General features: G+C 43.3%; 1 protein-coding gene across 3 annotated transcripts in view; it reads right to left on the bottom strand.

Annotated features, from left to right (window-relative positions):
- Nucleotides 1-8604: 8604 nt before the first annotated feature.
- Nucleotides 8605-22935, bottom strand: part of LOC137369635 (cAMP-regulated phosphoprotein 21-like) — a 758358-nt gene continuing 744027 nt past the window's right edge. For all 3 annotated transcript variants that reach the window (XM_068030966.1, XM_068030967.1, XM_068030968.1), the window contains 2 exons: nucleotides 12793-12944; nucleotides 8605-9290 (listed from right to left, as the gene is read on the bottom strand). In XM_068030966.1, coding sequence (XP_067887067.1) covers nucleotides 9033-9290; nucleotides 12793-12944 — 410 coding nt within the window. In that variant the 3' untranslated portion in view covers nucleotides 8605-9032. The remainder of the gene's footprint in view (nucleotides 9291-12792; nucleotides 12945-22935) is intronic.

Below are 22935 nucleotides of genomic sequence, written 5' to 3'. Positions count from 1 at the left end.
GAAGAAAAAGGGTTGAGGGCATACAGACAGAGTTTCAGGACCCAGAGAGTCATAGAGTCATATAGTTATACAGCACAGAAACAGGCCCTTCGGTCCATCGTGTCTGTGCCAGCCATCAAGCACCTAACTATTCTAATCCCATTTTCCAGCACTTGGCCCATAGCCTTGTTTGCTAGTGCATTTCAAGTGCACATCTAAATACTTCTTAAATGTTGTGAGGGTTCCTGCCTCTCTCACCTCTGCAGGCAGTGCGTTCCAGATTCCAATCACCCTCCGGGTGAAAAAATATTTCCTCAAATCCCCTCTAAACCTCCTGCCTCTTACCTTAAATTTATGCCCCCTGGTTATTGAACCCTCCGCTAAGGGAAAAAGTTTCTTCCTATCTAACCTATCAATGCCCCTCATAATGTTGTGTACCTCAATCAGGTCCCCCCTCAGCCTTGTCTGCTCTAAGGAAAACAACCCTAGCCTATCCAGTCTATCTTCATAACTGAAATGCTCCAGCCCAGGCACCATCCTGGTGAATCTCCTCTGCACCCTCTCCAGTGCAATCACATCCTTCCTATAGTGTGGTGCCCAGAACTGTACTCAGTACTCCAGCTGTGGCCTAACTAGCAGTTTATACAGTTCCATCATAATCTCCCTGCTCTTATATTCTATGCCTCAGCTAATAAAGGCAAGTATCCCATATGCCTTCCTAACCACCTTATCTACCTGTGCTGCTGCCTTCAGTGATCTATGAACAAGTACACCAAGGTCCCTCTGACCCTCTGTACTTCCTAGGGTCCTACCATCCATTGTATAACAGTAAATGAGCAATGGGAGGCCTTCAAAGAGGAGATATTTCAGGTACAGACTAGACAAGTTCCCATGAGAGTGAAAGAAAGGGCCTCCAAAGCTAGAGCTCCCTGGATGACTCAAGATAAAGAGATTAGAATGAAACAGAAAAAGGAGGCTTATGATCAATGTCAGGTTCATAATACAGTAGAGAACCAAGCTGAATACAGAAAGTACAGAGAACAGATAGAGGAATAGAGGGCAAAGAGAGTGTCTGAGAATACATCAGTAGGTACCATAAAACAGAAACCAAAAGTCTTTTATAAAAATATAAATAGCAAAAGGGTAATCAAAGGAAGGGGGGGACTGATTAAGGGGTAAAAGGATGATATTGTGGAGGCAGAAGGCCTGGTACTAAATAAATAATTTGCTTCTGTCTTCACTAAAGAGGATGTTGCCAATATCACAGTACAGGAAGAGACAGTAGCAATACTGACCAGGATAAAAATAGATGAAAAGCAAGTACTTAAAATGTTGGCAGTGCTCAAAAGTAGAAAGGTCACCTGGTCCAGATGGAATGCATCCTAGGTTGCTGAGGGAAGTAAAAGAGGAAGTTGAGGAGGCTCTGATCACAAATTTCCAATCCTCCTTTGATATTGGAGTGATGCCAGGGGACTGGTAGATGACAATTGCTAAACACCTGTTCAATACGGGGAAAGAGATAACCCCGACAACTACAGGGCAGTCAGCCTGACAGTGATGAGGTGGAGGGGCCGGGGGTGGCGGGAAACCTTTTTTAGAGGCAATAATTGTAGACCAAACTGTTTAGCTGTTATAAAAATATGGGCTAATAAATGAAAGTCAGCACAGGTTTGTTAAAGGGAAATTGTGTTTCACTAACTTAATCGAGTTCTTTGATGAAGTAATGGAGAGAGCTGACGAGAGTTTTGTGGTTGATGTGTAGATTGACTTTCAAAAAGAGTTTGTTAAAGTTCCACTTGTTAGCAAAATTGAAGCCCATGGGATTTAAGGGGCAGTGGCTGCATGGATCTGAAATTGACTAACGGCAGAATTTTATCCTGCCTTTGGATGTGGGCACGGAGGCAGGTGGGCAAGCAAAATGGTAGGGGGCACCGTTCAGATGTTGCCCAGGCCCCCTGCAATTTTGTGCAGGGCAGGGAAGGCTGAGGATGACCTTCCCATCCCAGGTCAATTGAGGCCCTCAAATGGCAAATTAATGGCCACTTAAGGGCCTCGTCCCACTTCCACATCAATTTTGAGGGAGGCGGAGGGGCCTGCTGTCACAGGGAGACACTACCAGGTAAAACCTTGTTGCCTCTTAGTGAGATCAGGGTGTGTCCCTTCTTTGGGGGCAATCCAGGGTCCCCGGAGGGCCCTCCCAGCAGCGATCACCACCCCCACAGGAAGACACCCCCCACCCTCATCAACTCTCCTCCACCTCCTCACTGGGGCCTACCTGACTGACACCGGTGACCCCAACCTCACTCACCTTTCCTGGGGTCTCCTTCTTCTTTGGTGCTGCAGAGCTGCCACTTCTGATTGGCTAGCAGCTCTGGAGGCGGAAGCTCATCCCTTATAGGGATGCCTGCCCACTGTGGAATGGCTTTGGGAGTCCTACAGAGGCATGAGATGGGGTCTCCCCCTGCCTTCTGGCTCGCCGCCGGGATCACCATCACAAAAATAAAATGCAGCGCTAAGGGAGAGAAAGCAGAGAGGAGTGGTGAACAGTGGTTTTTCAGACTGGAGGAATGTTTACCATGGGTCGGTATTAGGTCCACTATTCTTTTTGATATATTTTAATGACCTGGACTTGGGTATAGAGGGCATAACCTCAAAGTCTGTAAATTACACAAAACTCAGAAACATATTAAATAGTGGGAGTACAGGAGGAGTTTTCAGGAGTACATAGACTGGTGAAACATGCAGATATATGACAGATGAAATTTAACATAGAGAAGTGTGAATTGATTCATTTTGGTTGGCATAATCAGGAGAGGTATTATAAGATAAATGGTACAGCTATAAATGGAATGCAGAAACAGAGAAACCTGGTGTGTAGAGACACCAATCTTTGAATGTGGCAGGACAAGTTGAGAACATTGTTTAAAAGGCATATGGGATCCTGGGCTTTAGACATACAAAAGAATTACAAATATAATACAATATAATAGAGCACAAAAGCAGGACAGTTTTGCTAAACCTTTATAAAATATTGGTTAGGCCTCAGCTGAAGTATTGTGTTCAATTCAGGGCAGAGCACTTTAGGAGAAATTTTGAGGCCTTGAGTGTGCAGAGGAGGTTAACTAGAATGGTACCGGATATGCGACTTCAATTATGTAGGAAGACTAGAGAAGCAGGGATTGCTCTCCTTAGAGCAGAGAAGGTTAAGGGGAAGTTAGATAGAGGTGTTTAAGATCATGATATATTTTGATAGAATAAATAAGGAGAAGCTGTTTCCAGTGACAGAAGGGTTGGTAACCAGAGGACACAGATTTAAGGTAATTGGCAAATGAACTAGAGGTGACATGAGAAACATTTTTTATGCAGTGAGTTGCCATGATCTGGAATGCACTGCCCGAAAAGATGGTAGAAGCAGATTCAATAGTAACTTTCAGGAGAGGTTTGGATAAATTTGCAGGGCTATAGAGAAAGGAGTGTAACAAGTTGAACAGCTCTTTCAAAGAGCTGGCACAGGCATGATGGGCCAAATTGCCTCCTTCTGTGCTGTATCATTCTATGGTTTTGATTTTAAAATAAAGTCACATTGGGCCAGGTTGAACCTCTTTTTTGGTTATTAAGTGGATGTGTTTGAATGGGATTAGAATAGATAGGTGGTTGATGCCGGCACAGACACGATGGGCTGAAGGGCCTTTTTCTGTGCTGTATAACTCTATGACTCTATGAATGTATGGAATAGAAACCTAGGTGATACAGTTATTGCTGAAACCACAAATCACCACAATCATAACAGCAGGAGAGAACAGGTAGAGATAATGGATAGGAACTAGTAGAAAATCAAATTTCCTGTTAAAGAACTGAGTCATAGAGGCCATTAAAATTTTAAGTATTTACACAACACTGTTTATTGAAGCTGTACAAATGACTGTAAGTCATATCATACAATTTCCTTCTCATTTGCTATTAATTTTCAAATAAAAAAGATTATAAAAAAACAAAAAATGATAAATACATTCCACTATCCATCTAGAAATACATTTGTTGGCGATGATGTTATCTAATGTTTTATCACCAAATAAAATTAATAATTGTTTAGATTTACAGATACCTTTATTCTTAGTGATATAGTATGACAAAGCTTTAAGATATGTACACAGTAAAATCTGTGTTCAACATCCAAGGGAACATTCTGAGATGGTAGAAAAGAATTTCAGCACCATAAACTCTTCCGAAAAATGGGAATGGACCATTTTAAGCAGAAATCTCAAATGTGATGTAAGAATAGTATGGTTGTGAGAATTAAATAAAATATGTTGTATCCCATTGACTGAAAACATTTTACCTAAGGCCAGGAATGTGACTGTGCTCAGAATAAGAAATTTAAGGCCACAAGATGCCAAAAGCTAAAAGAGAGCACTCATAAGTTCATGGACTACAAGATTGTAAACTTAGCCTGGGTTCTGGATGTCAGACAAAATGATTGATCTTCCAGGCTCCTTCCATGAACCTCTATGTGAGCAAATGATAACCTTTGAATGTTCTATATATGAGAGGATAGAAGTCTGTGATGACAGTAAATTAATCTTAATCAACTATGCCAGAGTCCAATTGTACATAAAGGAAGATTACTTATTGTCAGAATTGATGGCTGTGAAGTAGTTGTCTTGATAACATAAAATGTATTTTCTCCACTTGATGTTTTATATATATATATATATATATTTAGAATGGATGCCATGATTTTGTTAACCAATGAAAGCACAGGACCTATACTAAACAATGTTCTCCTCTCAAAAAACAAACCACCTGAGAGTAATTATGCCAGAGACAACTGTCATGTTAGGGCAGCAAAGATATCTGGTGAGAAGAGGTGCAGGTTAGTATTTGTGAGATTTGAGAATGTGAGCATTCAATGCTCCTCTACATAGCAGAGATACTATAAAAGATGCAATGTGAATAAATTAAAGGATCCTGAAAAATAGGAGATCAAAGTATATTATACAGGCTACCAGAATATAACCCACCTCAATGAATAACAGGCCATATTATAAGTTTGAGGTTGTGCAGCATGAGGCCATCAATCTATTATAGGAACTTGGGCAACCTGACAATGGATTTAGTCTAAGGCACCTTTTGGTGGATAATTATGCAGCCATTTCTATTTCTACAATTTACTGCAAAGTACACACAACTGCCCAAGTATCCATTTTCATCTTTTCCTTCTCAGGAAGTACAGAGTTCTTTCTTCACACAAGAGACTTCCTACATTTATTCTGTACTTAGAATATCACTGAAAAATGCATGAGAAGTCATAAGAACTTCCTCAGTGGATATTCATTCTATGAAATATGTTCTCACTGGTCAGTTTCAAAGTAAACCAGTGTGGACTTTTCCAAATAAAATCAATGAAATGTCATTTGCAAATGGAAGGGGAAATCCAAGAAAACTGATAGTGGTAAATTACTCCATTCAGCAATGACTAGACATTTTGGGGAAGGTATATCCAAAACTAATGCTATTTAAGCATGAAACTTATCAAAAAGTGTCTTCTGAAGTGGGCTTGAGATATAATTGGCAGAAACGTATTCTTTTCAACCACTTGCCTGGCAGTAGACAAAAACTTCAAAGTTGATGTGTTGGTGGATCAAGATATCTTGGGCAACAAACGATGCTCCCTTTGATCACATGTGCAGAAGAGTTCCAGCAATTTTGTAGTCTGCAAAGTGTTATTCATTCAGGGAAATATTACATTTCTTAGATAATCTTGGGAATCCCTGGACAGAGTTTGTGTCTCTGACACTTGCTGGTGCATAAACAGTAACTAGTGTGCTTCCAGCTTCATTGGAATGATTCCTTTGGGAGGATGGCTATTCACTCAAAATACCCAACTGCCTGGACTCATTTCCATGGTAACAGGTAAAGAAAGATGTTGAGGTAGTCAAATGTGTCAGTCAGTGCTGATTGTAGCAGCATCAATGTTGACAATTCTGGCATTTATGCCAGGACAAATTTCTGAAGCAAAACCTCTAACAGCTATAGATAGTGAGACAAATCACAGCATTGTTAGAAAGAATAAAACTTTGAGCACAAACCAGACTTGGGTTTGTGTTCTGTCCCATGTCAGAGACACTGAATAATAAATAACATATGACCATGACATCACATGATCTTCATGAAAAAAATTTAAACACTGAAGCTACTAATTTGAGTCTATCAATTCACACTGAGACTGACCAAGTCAAGTGTAATCTATGCAACAAAGTCTGGATACTGGGAAAAGCTCTATTGGCAGAGGTGATAGTTGGATTGATGTTGAGGGCTTACAGGTCGATGATACTATGATGCCCAAGAAGCAGTGGCTCTCTCGGTGTCAGCCAATAATGAACTATGAGGGCAAGAACTGCATGGATCAAGAAGGATGTAATGAATTAAGTACAAGGTCATTGACCATGCCTAGATAAGTCAGGTGGACCATAGTTTGCCTCACCAAAAGCCTTGATATTGCTTTGATCCCTGTGATGCCCTCTAGATTTATTTATTCATTCTTTCTATACCAGTAAATCTAAGGCTCATCATTTCTTGTTTGTGCTTCAAGCTAATCTGTCAAGTATAATAATTTGATATTGAGTTGCTCACAATGTGCCTTTTCAAAAGATGCAGGCAATCTTTGCAATCCATGATGTTATATCATGTTATATGATTAGATCATAATTATCAATTGGAAAACCTCTGTGACAAACTCTAGAGTCTGGCTGAAAATGAGACTGAGCACTACTTCAACAAACAATAAAATGCTCCAGTACCAGAGATATATTAATGCACACCAAGACTCAGTTTCAAAGTCACTGAGAGACAACATTTAAAGGGATTTTGAACAGTGAATAACAAGATCTGCAGTTCCACAAAAGTTCAATAGAGAAATATACTCCATTGCGTGGTAATGAGTTTTGCATACCAGGATTATGCCGAATTTAATCCCCAATTTGTGCTGTTGGCTGATAGAAGCCAATTTAACAATGGAAGCAGATGGATGCTCAGCATCCACAGGCTAGGAGGAGGAAAATTAGTTAGAATTTTTGTTCCTGATCACAGTGATCGCTGGTGGAAAGTGCCCACATGTGGGTATTGGGCAAAGGTGGCATGATGGGCTTGTTCATCTGCCTGTTGCCTAGAAATGTGTGCTAAACGTAGCTTTGTGTCATTCCCCCCATCTCCTCCCCCCACTGTATGAGTGGTGTAATTCATTGATACATGGAGAATAAATCTAATGTTCCATTCATTTCAAACTGCTAATTTAATAAAACTTGAAACAGAAAAAATCCATATAATTTTAGAAGATAATTTAATTTTTAGCTTTTCCAAATTATCTAATTTTAATGTTATAATTTTAAGTGGATTTGAACACTTTTAATCTTTTAATGAAATGCAACACCTTCTTACCATCATTTGGGTTTCGACAAGTTTTATATACTTTTTCCTTGCTGCCTCTCCCAACACAGTAAATTACACAAAATATAAGAGGGTTTAAAAAAACAGCTTTAAGCTGTGACTTTTACATGAATATAAATTAAGGTGAGGCAATAGCTAAAAATTAGATTATGCATTTTACTTGGATTTCAATTCCTAGTAGCAAATGTTGAAGTGAAACTGTATTTGTTACTTTTCCCTCAGAAATGTACTTTGAGAAACACAGAGAGATCTGTCCAATGAGCAGACTGTGACTAACATGCATTCAGCTGCTGCAGTTCGATCTGTCATAGAATCACTCCTACATGGAGACCAGCTAGCTGAGATTTCTGTAGGAACCTATCTGAAAATTGTTATTTTCTCGCATCTCTTACCAACTCCTTAGACACAAAAACAAAATATTAAATATGCTAGCCAGTTGCAGCTCAAAATAATACAGTTCAAAATTTACAATAGGTATTTCAATCAAGTCACTTAGAAAAATTAGGAAAGCTTAAGAGTTTGTCCACAAGCAGATGTGCCCTTGGATGGATCACAGTAAAACTTTCTGATACAATAGGAAGTTTAGAGAGTATTTGCAACAATTTCTAACATGAGAATCTCTGCTCTCAATGAAACAGTTAAATCACATCACACAAGCTGCATTAAAATTATGAAGATTAACAATATAATTAATGTTCCAAAATATTTACCCATTATATAAAAATACCAATCTACTTAATGCCACATCCACATTAAATATTTTTCATATTTTGTATGAGTGGGGGGTTCATCAAATTTAGCTTGGATCTAGTAACATGTCATAGAAGTGCAGAAAATCAGTGTTTGATCAAGCTTGCATCTATTATGATTCATAATTGGCTTAAAACTGGGAGCAAGAGGCATGTATTTTTACTGTACAGTAATAGTGATGTAAACAGATTTGCAGTTTCAGTGTTTTAGTTTAGTAACAGCTGCAAATTCAGTACAAAATGAGTTAGCAATTGCTTTGTGAACAAGATTTGAACTACTGTCAGAAATACTTAAACTGGCACTCAACAAATTAAAACATCAAGAGAAGAGACAACTCACATGGTAGAAATGTGACCTTTACCCATGAGGTCAAATAGTTTTATTGTGATTAAACACTACAATACAGTATATATCCATAAAAAACTCTATAGTGTATATAAATTATTCCTTCCATACAGCAATTCTTTCCATTTCAGCTTTGGTACATTGTGTATTTTATTATAATAATTGCAATACTTCTCAGCTTCACAAACTCAACACCAAGTACAAAACTAATCAGTATTGGGGTATTACAATCTACACAGTGGTGCTCAGTGGTAGGGAGAGGTCTTACCTCAGAGAATCCATGTCACTCAGCTAAGCTACAAAGGCAGACCTAGTGGGGACATGACTAAAATGCACCAGTGACCAGCAAACATTTTTTAGAAATGTATTTTTAAACAGAATACCAGCAGTGATCAACTGAAAACTTAATCGTTTATTTCCTCAACTGACGTCCCATCTTTTTTTGTGAAGGCCATAGTTACTATGTCCAAAAATGCATTTTGATATTATCTTATTCACACAGAGCCACAGTGTCAGTATTTGACCTGCCATCCAGTGCTGCTAATACTTGTACAGTTTGTTCTGCAGTTAGCAGGGATCACCGGTACATTATTGGTAGGACAGTGGGGTGCTACCAACCTTAGGTTGTTTTGTGGAGAAGGAGGTATAACATTACAATAGACAGGCATTCCAGTGGCTGGAAGTGTTCCTTGACCTGACTGGTTGGGTAGCATGATAGCTTGTGGGTAAGATTGTTGAGGCATCCCTTGAGAACCCTGGGTCATTGGCACCTAACAATAAAATATTAAATAAATCAGTACAGAGTTTTTTTATTTAATATTAATGTACAATCCACTTATATTCATGTAATAAAGTTTTGGATTTTCAATAGATCTGGAATTAACAATTAATAACACAAGTTTCATTAATCTCATCTTTCCCAAAGAATTTCACTGGCATTCTTAACATGCCTAGTCTAAAGTTGTAACATTAGCTCACTTTGCAGGGGAATAAAACATGAACTGTTGGCACTCCTATTTCAAAGACATTCATTTAACTCTTTCTGGCATAAGCTGAAGCTAAGCATTTTTTTTCATTAAAGCTATTCACAAATTTCCAGTCCTTAAGCCACTGTATCATTGATTTCCTTGCTTTCTGCAAGATTTCAGACAGTTGGTACCACAGTGTGCAGGTCTGGCTGCTGATGTAGCAGCTTTAAGAAGATTGAAATGATAAAATAGAAGCAGGCAATTGCATTAATATATTCTTCAGCTTTATATAATGTTCTATAATTACATGTTCCCTGTTACACTTTTACCATTGTGTGACAGAAACAGACATTTTTGGCTATATTTCATGTGATTTCAAAACAGCTAGATTCAAAATGCTCTCTTTGTTAAGTGTCAAAATGGAAGGCAGGGGATAATTAATCTGTTAATAATAAGACAATGCCCTGCGGTTGAATCTTAATCAAGATGAAACACCTTTAATGGATGATACTGAAATATTAATGTGTGCAGTTGGACAGATGGAATTGATGAGGTGTTAAGCACAGTCTCAGAAAAAATATGAAGGAAGACACTAATTTAAAGCCTTTACCACATTGCCTAGAAAGGTATGGCAATTGTTTGATCTTCAATAGAAAAGATAGCCTTAGAATCCAGGGGCTCTCTTATCATCTTTAGTCTTTATACAAAATATGTGGGGTTAATCTTAACCTAACTTGCTGGAGGTTTACTCAATGGAGAGTAACATCGGGTGGGATTATACATGATCACGTCAGTTTCCCTATTCATGGGTTAGGTTGACATTGCCCCATGTGTCTAAGAGCTTGCTAAGAGGAGCTGCAAGATATATGGATACTGATTTTTTTTTTGAGTCTTGGTCTGTATGCAGTGTCATGAAGACCCCCTACCTGCCAAGAATGAGGCCTATTAAGTTTGTCACATGAACATTAATTTTAAACTGTGGCTGGAGTGAAGAAATTACTTGTTTAAAAAGAGATCACCAGACACTTGGCTGGAGGACATTTACATACTAAGAGACAGTGCTTGGAGAGACAAAAAAAATTGCTCACTGATTCAATTAACAGAGATTGGTCTGGGCAATGATGATCCACATCTTGTTGGGGTAACAGACAGCACTACCTCCCACCCCTTACCGAGAGCTTTGGAATCCACAAACAAAGAAGTGATTAAACCAGCTGGTCACATGACTAACCGGCTGGTCCAGGCTTTTTGAACTAGACACAGGACAGTTTGAATTCAGACTGCAGAGTGCAACTGAACCTGGAACAAGACAGCCTCTCTCCTGGCCTGCTCTCGCACTTTTTCACAAGCCTCTGGACCCACTGAAGACACATAAATCTCAAGAGAGAAAAGACTCCTACATCGAAACAAGTTAAAGCATGCACTGGGCCCCAACGAACAGCAAGACTTACCAGCAACTAAAGCCTCAACATCAAACTCAAAGGACTGTAACTACTATCCAGATATTGCCTCAAACTTTTCCCCTTTATTCCTTCTACTGTTTCTGTCTCTATCTGCATGTGTGATTATCGCGCTGCGTATTCGTAGCGTGGGAAACAAGAGGGTGGCTCTTAAGCTGGCTGACGGTGAAACTGCCATTGCAGTTGGCAACCCACTGGAGATACCTCCCAATTGTCAATAGAAATGAAAACCGTCTAGTTTCTATAATAGGTGGCTGATCCACAACGCAAGTTTATGTCTAGGTGGCAAGTTAAAATTCGACTCCATGTTGTCTACATGGCAAGTTGATCATGCTGTAAATTAGTCAGGATACAGGGTCTTTTTGCTAGGTGCTAATTAAACTATACATGGTCAAAGTATTAACAGAAAAGTTAGACATGAACACTAATATGCAATGCTACTTATAAGCTTTTATGCAATATTCCTTATCATTGCATTATTAATCAAGGATTATTGGAAGCTATGACTTCAGAGGATTTTGGACTGTTTAAATTTGGGAAATTCTCATACAGATTTTAGTTATGCATAGATATCTGAACTCAAAGAGTGTACTGAATATTTGCATCATGCACATGTAATAGCTTATCATGAGGGCCTAGAGAAGACTGCTCCATCTAAAAGATCTGTCACTTACCTGGTTGTGTAAAAATATATTTTAAAACAGACTACTGAATAGGTTAGTATGTTAAAGGCACTATATAATTGCAAGTTATTGTTGTGGACTGACTCTATTTAGGCTTGTTGTTATGCATTATTAGATCTGTATTAGTTTTAACCTGTCGGGTTTGTTCCGGCAGTATGCTATTTCTCATCTTTCTTAAGAGCCAGGGAACGGCGTGTTCAACACAACAATTAAATGTCATTTTTAATCCTGAGCATGCTATCTCAGATGCTGAATATAAATGGAGTCAGGTTTTTGGACCATAGAAGACTTGGTCTGATCACCAAAATTATATTTTGGCAATGAAGACAAGTGCATTGGGGAAAGTCCAAGCTGTATCAACAGCTTGATTTGATAAAATTGTGTTAAACAGAGCAATGCAGTTTCATAATGTTGACAAAGTACCTCATTTGGCAGTCAATTTACAGACCTTACTTAGTATTTTGGCAGAATACCATTTTATACAATGCAGTGTGGCTACTAGGAAGATCCACCAATACTGACATTAATGTTCTGTTAGATTTTCTTATAGACAAATCAAAGTATTTAATGATCTGAAAAACTGTCAACAAATCTAGTTACTTTAATATCAGTAACTTAGAAGTTGCATATGTTAGTTTTAATAGGGGAAAATAGAAATGTAATATCTGAAGGAATAATGAAACCAAAAACAGGATTTTTTAATGCATCAATAAAGAAACAATACAATGAGGGATAACTAAGTTTAGTTTGTTTTGAGATTTAATACAGTTTTAGACCTGCTATTCATCCTCAGCGATGTGTATCTAATTCACCTTGGCAATTTGGAAATGTTACAAGATTTAAGTATCCATCTCGCAGAAAGTAACATGGTCATCATAACAGTAGATTGAGAAATAATAGTTACAATAAGGAAATTAGAGCCAGGCATGAATTGTTCTTTGTTTAAGGACAAAATATACTATTACTTTGTAAGCGTGGTTATTTTTAGTTAACCAGCACAGCTTGCAACACATTACATTTTGCTTTTGCAAGCAATTATTACACAAATCCCACAGTGGCAGGTCTTATTTGTACAGCTTTTCTAACTCTCTAAACAAATTGTAAACATCTTCAGATTGGAGCAGCAACTGAAAGACATCAAAATCGCTAGTGATAACCTACTTGGTAAGAAGACATGGCTGGATATTGGACCATCACACCTGGCACCTGATTTCCCTGTTGGTTGTTCAACAGGTTCTGACTCTGGGGCGGCTGCTGCACTCCCAGTAGGCCTTGAAACCCTTGCTGCTGATTAGGCAACACAGCCTGAAAACCTGGAAGGGGAAAGAGTCGGTCACAGCACTTATCTTTGAATTCAACCTCGTCTTCTGGTGCTCATTACAAGTTCAACACTGTGAAATTACAAATACATATTATTTTGCCTGACAAGAAAAGGCTTGGCTGTAAATATATAGAAAAAAGCAGCTACAGTAGTAATCAAGCTGTCTGAAGATAATAGCAATTAAAACAATAATGGGGCATTCAAGATGCCTTGCACTCAGAATATCTCTGCCAAAGGCAATCATAATTAAATATATGTGCCCCTAATTAACCCATTAACACCACATGCAGAAGCATTTTCACTGATCAGATTTAAATTTCATGACTTTTTAGCAGAATCCTGGAGGATTTGGTAAAAGCCTCTAGCTGACCTTCTCGATGCTCACTGATTGAATATTCCTAATATGATTGTGTACTTTAAATATCCCTGGGTTAATTTAGTTCCAGAAACTCTGGAGTGGATTGCCTTTATGCTTGAAGATTAGGGGCAGTGTACTCCCGAGAATTCAAAGGGGGCTAAATTAGGCAGCACCTGAAAATGGGCACAAGACCTGTGATGCACGATTAGTCCACACCTGTTCAATGTGATATAAGCAGCAAGTCAACTTCGTGCTGCCGCTCATTAGTATGATTGTAATGTGTGCAGCCAGTGATAACCACGTTGTTGAGTGGCTGCAAGTCTTAGGCAGGGAGCCCAAGATCAGGAGAGGCTCGCACAAGTTAAAGCTAGCCTGCACTACATAAGGCCAGTCTGTACCTCCACAGGGGATGTGCAGTGTAGCAGGAGCAGGTGATGTAAGTCCTTTCACAAGCCACTCTGACATGGAAAAAGACTGAATAATGGCACAACATGGCAGATATCATGCTCCAAAGGTTCTTGGACATTACACTGGAGGCCTTAGAATCATAAAATGGTTACAGCACTGTAACAGCAACTCACCTAGTTCCACTTCCCCGCCTTTTCCCCGTAGTCCGTCGAATATTTTCTTGGTGGAGGAAGTACAAAGGAGAAGTGCTGTATCCACAGGAGGCCATTTGGCTAAGCCGCTCAGGAGGTTGTGGGGCCAGATAGTCATAATGCCAGGAGTCAAGATCCAAGGATCTGGATGCAGTGCTGCAAAAAAGTTCAATGACCTCATAAGAACGGTCAAGGTCACTGCGAGGGTACTGGTGGCACAGCAGTGGTGGGAGTTAAACTGCTGTCTTCTTGAGAAAGGACAGCAGGTTCGTGCTTCACGGAGTCACTTCCTGGGGCATTGCCTCAACAATCCTAGTAGTCACCGCTAGTAGTGGTGCTGCTGAGCTGCCAGCCCTCTAATTGGGCCAACAGCTCTTGGGAGCAGGCCGCTGTCCTTAATAGGATAGCAGCCCCAGTGTCAGCCAATTGAGTGGCTACTGCTGGACCGCTGATGCCGGTAAAATGCATCCCCAGGTCCCGCTGCCTGCCAAATCAGAGTCGCCTCCCATCTTTGGCCCCGGCAGGGTGTCTTCTGCTGTCCCAGTAAAATACAGCCCATTGTTTCAGCTCACCAATGTACACTTTGGACTGAAATTTGTGAGCCTGCCACCAGTCCTGGTGGTGGGCTTGAAAATGGGCACCATTCCCAAATGCGATGTGGATGGCTGGGAAAGGAGGCGAGATGATCATCACTTCGGCAGATGTCGCTGGAGCAAGTGCTGGTGCTAGATTTAAAGGCCTGCCAGCCTGCATTCACTCTTGTCCTTTGAAAATGACTGCTTTCCATTCGCTTGCTGCCTCAGAACCCCTTCAGCTGCCACTCGCTGGCCCAGAACCCTTTCAGCTGCCACTCGCAGGCCCAGGACCCTTTCAGCTGCCACTCGCTGGCCCAGGACCCCTTCAGCTGCCACTCGCTGGCCCAGGACCCTTTCAGCTGCCCCTGGTGCTGCAGGACCCCTTCAGCTGCCACCCGCTAGCTCAGGTCCCCTTCAGCTGCCACTCGCTGGCTCAGGACCCTTTCAGCTGACACTCGCTGGCTCAGGACCCTTTCAGCTGACACTCGCTGGACCAGGACCTTTTCAGCTGACTCTCGCTGGCTCAGGACCCTTTCAGCTGACACTCGCTGGCCCAGGACCCTTTCAGCTGCCACTCGCTGGATCAGGACCCCTTCAGCTGCCACTCGCTGGCCCAGGACCCTTTCAGCTGCCACTCGCTGGCCCAGGACCCCTTCAGCTGCCCCTGGTGCCGCAGGACCCCTTCAGCTGCCACTCGCTGGCCCAGGACCCCTTCAGTTGCCACTCGCTGGCTCAGGACCCCTTCAGCTGCTACTCGCTGGCTCAGGACCCCTTCAGCTGCCACTCGCTGTCTCAGGGCCCCTTCAGCTGCCACTTGCTGGCTCAGGACCCCTTCAGCTGCCACTCGCTGGCTCAGGACCCCTTCAGCTGCCACTCGCTGGCTCAGGACCCCTTCAGCTGCACCTGGTGCCTCAGGACCCTTTCAGCTGCCACGTGCGGGTACAGGACCCCTTCAACTGCCACTTGCTGGCCCAGGACCCCTGCATCGAACTGAGAGGCAAGGAAGCTGAAACGGTGCCTGTTGAAACGGAGGCTGCACTGACCATGGCCCATGGCAGAAGGAAGCCTCACAATTTAGTGATGCCTACCTGGAGATTCTCCTCCAGGCTGCAAGGGAAAGGCGGGAGATTCTCTTCCTCAGGGATGTTAAGAAGAGGTCTTCCCGCCTGACCAAGCAAGCCTGGAAGGAGATCGCTGAGGCCAGCAGTTGTGGGGTCACCCTCCGGAACTGGGTCCAGTGCAGGAAGAGAGTCAATGACCTCATTTGTTTCGCCAAGTGAGTGCTCCACATTACCCTCCTTTTGAGGGTTTGCATGTGGCTGCACAGGAGGAAGCGGGACATGGGAAGGAACACACCACAAAAACACTGGCAAAGGGGGTCAAGCATCACCTCCTACTGACAGAGGCACGGCTGCATCCCGGCCATTGGCCACCCTCTTTCACAGCTCACTCCCATTAACTCCCCTGAGAGCTGACGGAAGGGTGAATTATATGGGAAAGCCCAGAAAGGGTCCAGGGGCTGCCTTGAAAGAGAGGAGGAGAGGCTGTCCTCCACACCTGGGGACTCCTCTCAGGGTGCTCTGATTGCGGACACCGGCTCCTCAGCCCCTCTGCCAGTGAGCCAAACTCCAGCAGCCGCAATGCCTGAAGAGAGTTCTAGAGCCAGTCCTGGACACCCTCAGCAGCCGGGGCCCTCCAGGTCTCAGGCAGTCAGAGGATGCCTGCCAAAGTCATCACAGGCCAAGAGGCAGCCCGATCAGCAACAGGCCTCCAACCCAGCTGCTGTAACAGGGATCACATTGTGTAGGAGCACTAGCAAACGTATTATGAAATCCATCTATCCACATTTAGGGTCTCACGGGTGTATAACATATGCAATTTATTGATTTTTTTTTTATTCATTCATGGGATGTGGGCATCACTGGCCAGGCCAGCATTTGTTGCCCATCCCTAATTGCCCTTGAGAAGGTGATGGTGAGCTGCCTCTTGAACCGCTGCAGTCCACGTGAGGTAGGTACACCCACAGTGCTGTTAGGAAGGGAGTTCCAGGATTTTGACCCAGCGGCAGTGAAGGAATGGCAATATAGTTCCAAGTCAGGATGGTGTTTGACTTGGATGGGAACTTGCAGGTGGTGATGTTCCCATGCATCTTTAAATAAATGTTCTTTTGTTACAATCGTTAAGGATCTGTGTCTGGGGGCATTTTTCCATTATGCCTTTATTGTGAGCTACAGACTTCCCCTTCAGCCTTAATGCAATGCAAATGTGCCCACAGCCTTCATTAACATATGTTCTCCCATGGGCACTAGTGGGCATTGTCGCTTGTCGAAAGTCAGGGAACACAAATGGAAAGGAGGCGACAGACTACATGCATTGAGGTCAGTCTTCATTGGAGTCTCTGTGATTGGATATCAGGGTAGCTGGAAGCAGGTGATTATGAGGTTGTCTCTTGCCTCTCAGGCACATTGCTCAATCTGCCTGGCCTCTGGCACAAGGTCTCCACCATCCAGTGCTGCTTGTTCCCCTCCCTCCTCTGTGTCCTCCTCGTCGGTGGAGGGGTGTTGCTCAGGCATCTCATCTTCAAGTAAGGCCTCCCTCCTCTGCAGGTCTAGATTGTGCAGAGCACAGCAGACCACCACAATATGCAACATCTTCGCTGGGGCATACTGCAGGGCTCCACCGGATCGATCGAGGTTGCAGATTCTCATCTTCAGTAGCCCAATGGCCTGCTTGATGGTCGCTCGTGTATATCCCGGCAATTGTTGTACCTCTCCTCCGCTGCATTGTGAGGGTTCCTCACAGATGTGAGTAGCCATGTTTTCAATGGGTAGCCCTTGTCCCCAAGATTCCATCCCTGAAGGTGAGCAGGGGGGCCTGAAAAGCAGTGGCACCAGGGACTGTTGAAGTATGTAGGTGTCGTGACTGCTTCCCAGGAAGTGGGCACACACCTGCAGGAAACACTTTTGGTGGTCACACATCTGTTGAACGTTGATTGAATGGAAGCCCTTTCTTGATGAAGGTGTCGGGCAGGTTCGTTGGAGCTTTGATGACCACCTGTATACAATCTATCATACCTTGCACCCGGGGAAATCCAGCGATGACCCCAAACCTGATGGCTCTCTTGGTCTGACTGTTAGGGTCAGTCCGGTAGCACACATAGTCACTGGCTCTCTTGAACAAGACATTGGTCACCACCTCAATGCAGTGATAAGCTGCTGTCTGGGAGACGCCACACATGTCCCCAGTGGATCCCTCAAAGATCCAGACGCCTAGAAGTTGAGTGCCACGGTGATGTTCAGGGCCACTCGCACAGGGTGACCCCCAAAGCCCAGAGGTCACAACTTGTCCTGCAGCATGGTGCAAAAGTTGGTGACAGCCTCTCTGGAGAGGTGCAGTCTTTATTGACAACGCCACTTAGACATTTGGAGGGAGCTGATTCGAGTCCAGTACACTCCCTAGCACAGGTGGTTTGCCGGCTGCTGTTGCTCTTATCGTCACCGACAGGTGCAGCCTGTTGGCTCTCTATCTGTCAGAGGCATCGCATCACGCCATGGGGGTCCAAAAAGCAGAGTGTCTGAGACCGACGCCAGGTGACCTACGGGCCTACAGTGCGTAGTTGAAGCAAAAACAACCCTGCCTTGGCAACTGATCTTTTGCGAAATCTCTCGGCCGAGTCCCTGATGGCACTCAAAGGCCAGCCTTGCAGATAGCCAACCCCTTCTTCCAGCTGTATAAGCAAACAAACATATCACACTGCATTTCCTAACCCATTTCAGGCCCCCCAATCCGCGCAAAACTGTTGCAGAACCCCCGAGATTGCGAGCCTCTGTGTGGAGCTCCCGAGACCCCAAGGCCCTTGTAGAGCCCCCAAGAACCTGAGCCTCCTTGCAGATCACACAGTAACACAGTCAGACAATGGCCTGCTAACCCCACCCACCCCCCCTCACCTATGCAGCAATACTTAGGTCCACCTCCCTGTTGACGTACTGAAGCCTCTCGCCTCAGTGCTGCCAAGTTTTAATGTCGCAAAACTGAAGGCAGGTGAGTGCTGCCCGCCATCCACAATATCAAGAGCCAACTGTTACATTCCAAATAATGAGATGTAAATGCATTATAAACAACCTCTCAACAATTTAAAAAAGCTTCCCATCACGTAGGGGCAGCATTGCTACCTTGGTGCTTTCCCACCACTGTCAAATTCCGGAACAGATGTTATAACGCCAGATTTCCAGGCGGACGGTTCTGACGCGATTCTGTCCTCCCATGCCACCATACCTGCATTAAACGGCTGCATCAAATTCTGCCCTTTATTACATTTCATGTGGCTGCATGGCTTTCATTTTATGCATGCTGCACATGCGTGCTTGGGTTATGCACCAGTATCATGAGGCATGCCTAACGGATAGCCTTTGTCACCCAGTAGCCACCCTTTGTTTTGCCATGGTAGCTGAAATACAGATGGCACAGCGGTCTGCCGCATGATGAAGGCATGATATCTGCTGCCAGAATAATGGACATTGACCAGCATGATTCTTATATTGGAAAACGCCAGCTGGACATAAAGTGAGTGGAATCCCTTTTCATTGCAGTATATCTCAAGGTTGACCTGTGGCACCTGAAAAATAACATGCGTGCAGTCAATGGCACCCTGCACCATAGAGAATCCTGAAATCCCCGCGAAGGGCCTGCTCACTCCACCTGCTACTCTGTTACAAGAGAATGAAATGTAGTTAGTCCTCTTTGAATAAAGAGATTCAGTTCCTTACGCAACAGTGGATGGCAAACTGCAAGCTGTTGCAAATATGTCCAGCTCCAGCTTGGAAGGAGCCCGACGCACAAAAGTTCACTGCCACGGTCATCTTCACAGTCACTGGCTATGCGATGCTCACCCTGCTCTGAGGTTGCAGTTGTGGCTGCAACAGGTGGTAGCTTTCAGTAAGAATGCCCTTCTCCCTCCTCCCCCTCCCCACCGCCCCTACACCCCCAACAACTCTTAGTAACTTGCTGTTAATTGAATAGTAATTGAGAATTTAATTTTATTCACATGGTGGACATTAACTGGGGATGCACCTGTACTCCTATATATAGGATCAGGCTGAATTGTGGTTGTTGGATGAGGAGGTGCATGTTTGCAATGTGTATCTCTGTAAATAAAAGCTTATTAGAGTGTTTAAAGATTGGCTCCAGTTCTGTCCTTCACCATCTGGCTTTCTGGAATAGAAAACTTGCCCTGCTCTGCATTGCCTCTGCTCATTCTCCCAATCATGCTACATTCCAAGAGAAATGCCAACAACTGCAGCCACGTCTGTGAGCAACTGGTTTGTGCTGAGGCCTTGAAGTCAGGACAAAGTCCTTCAGCAGCTGCTACACCACTCCTTGTAGACTTTAGAAAATGTGAAGAACTCTAAAAAGCACCATTTCGTTGTATAATTGTAGTAACAACCAGCAGAACTCAATCAGCAACTAACCCTAAAGTAGTTGATGATCCCTTTAAATAGCACTAGTTGGGGGTTGGGGGTGGGGTTCCTTCTTGCTGATGAAAACATGTTCAGCTGTGTGTGATTAGGAGAGGGCATTAACTGGAGTATTGAGCTCCAAAATAGCAGCACTGGCTTCAAATCAATGTTACCTGTTAACTGATGTCATGATCTGCTTACTCTGCATACTTTTGGTGAACATTCATTGCGCCTGTGCTAATGTCTTTGCCAGAATGACGTCTGGTGTGACTCACTCCAGAATTGTTCATGGATATCGTGGATGTCATTTTGGTCCTTTAAGGTCATTAATAGCATCCAAAAAATGGGTGGTAAGGATCCGAATTTTGTGCCAAAACAGTTTTTCTTTACACTAAAAATCTTTGAATTATCCAATAATTTGAATCAGGCAACATAGAACATAGCAAAATGAGAATTTAGTGCGAAAATCTGATTTATCAGATAATTTGAATGAAGTAACATTAAATTAATTGGAATTGACTGTAGTACTCAGACACCTGGATCATCTTTAGTTATTGTTGCTCTATGTTTTGGAGTGATGCACAACCACAATGATTAACATTTAAACAGCACCTTCAACATAGTAAACTGCACCAAGGTTCACCTGAGCTTCATCAAACAATATCTGACACTGAGCCACATAAGGAGATAGGATAACAGGAGGTAGGTTTTACGGAGCGTCATAGAAGCTTCAGGCGGGATAGAGGGGGATGTAAAAGGGGTGGGGGAGTTGCATTACTTGTTAAGGAGAATATCTCAGCTGTACTGCGGGAGGACACCTCGGAGGTGTCATGCAGCGAGGCAATATGGGTAGAGGTCAGGAATAGGAAGGGTGCAGTCACGATGTTGGGGGTTTTCTACAGGCCTCCCAACAGCCAGCGGGAGGTAGAGGAGCAGATATGTAGACAGATTTTGGAAAGATGTAAAGGTAACAGGGTTGTAGTGGTGGGTGATTTTAACTTCCCCTATATTGACTGGGACTCACTTAGTGTTCGGGGCTTGGATGGGGCAGAATTTGCAAGGAGCAACCAGGAGGGCTTCTTGAAACAATAGGTAGATAGTCCAACTCGGGATGAGGCCGTACTGGACCTGGTATTGGGGAATGAGCCCGGCCAGGTGGTTGAAGTTTCAGTAGGGGAGCATTTCGGGAACAGTGACCATAATTCCATAAGTTTTAAGGTACTTGTGGATAAGGATAAGAGTAGTCCTCGGGTGAAGGTGCTAAATCGGGGGAAGGCTAATTATAACAATATTAGGCAGGAACTGAAGAATTTAGATTGGGGGCAGCTGTTTGAGGGTAAATCAACATCTGACATGTGGGAGTCTTTCAAATGTCAGTTGATTAGAATCCAGGACCAGCATGTTCTGGTGAGGAAGAAGGATAAGTTTGGCAAGTTTCGGGAACCTTGGATAACGCGGGATATTGTGAGCCTAGTCAAACCGAAAAAGGAAGCATTCGTAAGGACTGGAAGGCTGGGAACAGACGAAGCCCTTGAGGAATATAAAGACAGTAGGAAGGAAATGAAGCAAGGAGTCAGGAGGGCTAAAAGGGGTCATGAAAAGTCATTGGCAAACAGGATTAAGGAAAATCCCAAGGCTTTTTATAGGTATATAAAGAGCAAGAGGGTAACTAGGGAAAGGGTTGGCCCACTCAAGGACAGAGAAGGGAATCTAAGTGTGGAGCCAGAGGAAATGGGCGAGGTACTAAATGAGTACTTTGCATCAGTATTCACCAAAGAGAAGAACTTGGTGGATGATGAGCCTAGGGAAGGGAGTGTAGATAATCTCAGTCATCTCATTATCGAAAAGGAGGTGGTGTTGGGTGTCTTGCAAAGCATTAAGGTAGATAAATCCCCAGGGCCTGATGGGATCTACCCCAGAATACTGAGGGAGGCAAGGGAAGAAATTGCTGGGGCCTTGACAGAAATCTTTGCATCCTCATTGGATACAGGTGAGGTCCCAGAGGACTGGAGAATAGCCAATGTTGTTCCTTTGTTTAAGAAGGGTAGCAAGGATAATCCAGGAAATTATAGGCCGGTGAGCCTTATGTCAGTGGTAGGGAAATTATTAGAGAGGATTCTTCAGGACAGGATTTACTCCCATTTGGAAACAAACGAACTTATTAGCGAGAGGCAGCATGGTTTTGTGAAGGGGAGGGCGTGTCTCACTAATTTGATTGAGTTTTTTGAGGAAGTGACAAAGATGATTGATGAAGGAAGGGCAGTGGATGTTATCTATATGGACTTCAGTAAAGCCTTTGACAAGGTCCCTCATGGCAGACTGGTACAAAAGGTGAAGTCACATGGGATCAGAGGTGAGCTGGCAAGATGGATACAGAACTGGCTCAGTCATAGAAGACAGAGGGTAGCAATGGAAGGGTGCTTTTCTGAATGGAGGGATGTGACTAGTGGTGTTCCGCAGGGATCAGTGAACAAAGAACAGTACAGCACAGGAACAGGCCATTCGGCCCTCCAAGCCTGCGCCGATCTTGATGCCTGCCTAAACTAAAACCTTCTGCACTTCCGGGGACCATATCCCTCTATTCCCATGTATTTATCAAGATGTTTCTTAAACGTCGCGATCGTTGCTGGGACCTTTGCTGTTTGTAGTATATATAAATGATTTGGAGGAAAATGTAGCTGGTCTGATTAGTAAGTTTGCGGACGGCACAAAGGTTGGTGGAGTTGCAGATAATGATGCGGATTGTCAGAGGATGCAGCAGGATATAGATCAGTTGGAGACTTGGGCGGAGAAATGGCAGATGGTGTTTAATCCGGACAAATGTGAGGTAATGCATTTTGGAAGGTCTAATGCAGGTGGGAAGTATACAGTAAATTCCAGAACCCTTCGGAGTATTGACAGGCAGAGAGATCTGGGCGTACAGGTCCACAGGTCACTGAAAGTGGCAACGCAGGTGGATAAGGTAGTCAAGAAGGCATACAGCATGCTTGCCTTC

The sequence above is a fragment of the Heterodontus francisci genome, chromosome 5, assembly GCF_036365525.1.
Source record: "Heterodontus francisci isolate sHetFra1 chromosome 5, sHetFra1.hap1, whole genome shotgun sequence".
Taxonomy (NCBI): domain Eukaryota; kingdom Metazoa; phylum Chordata; class Chondrichthyes; order Heterodontiformes; family Heterodontidae; genus Heterodontus; species Heterodontus francisci.
Note: the sequence above shows the minus strand (reverse complement) of the source record. Positions and strands in the feature narration are given on the sequence as shown.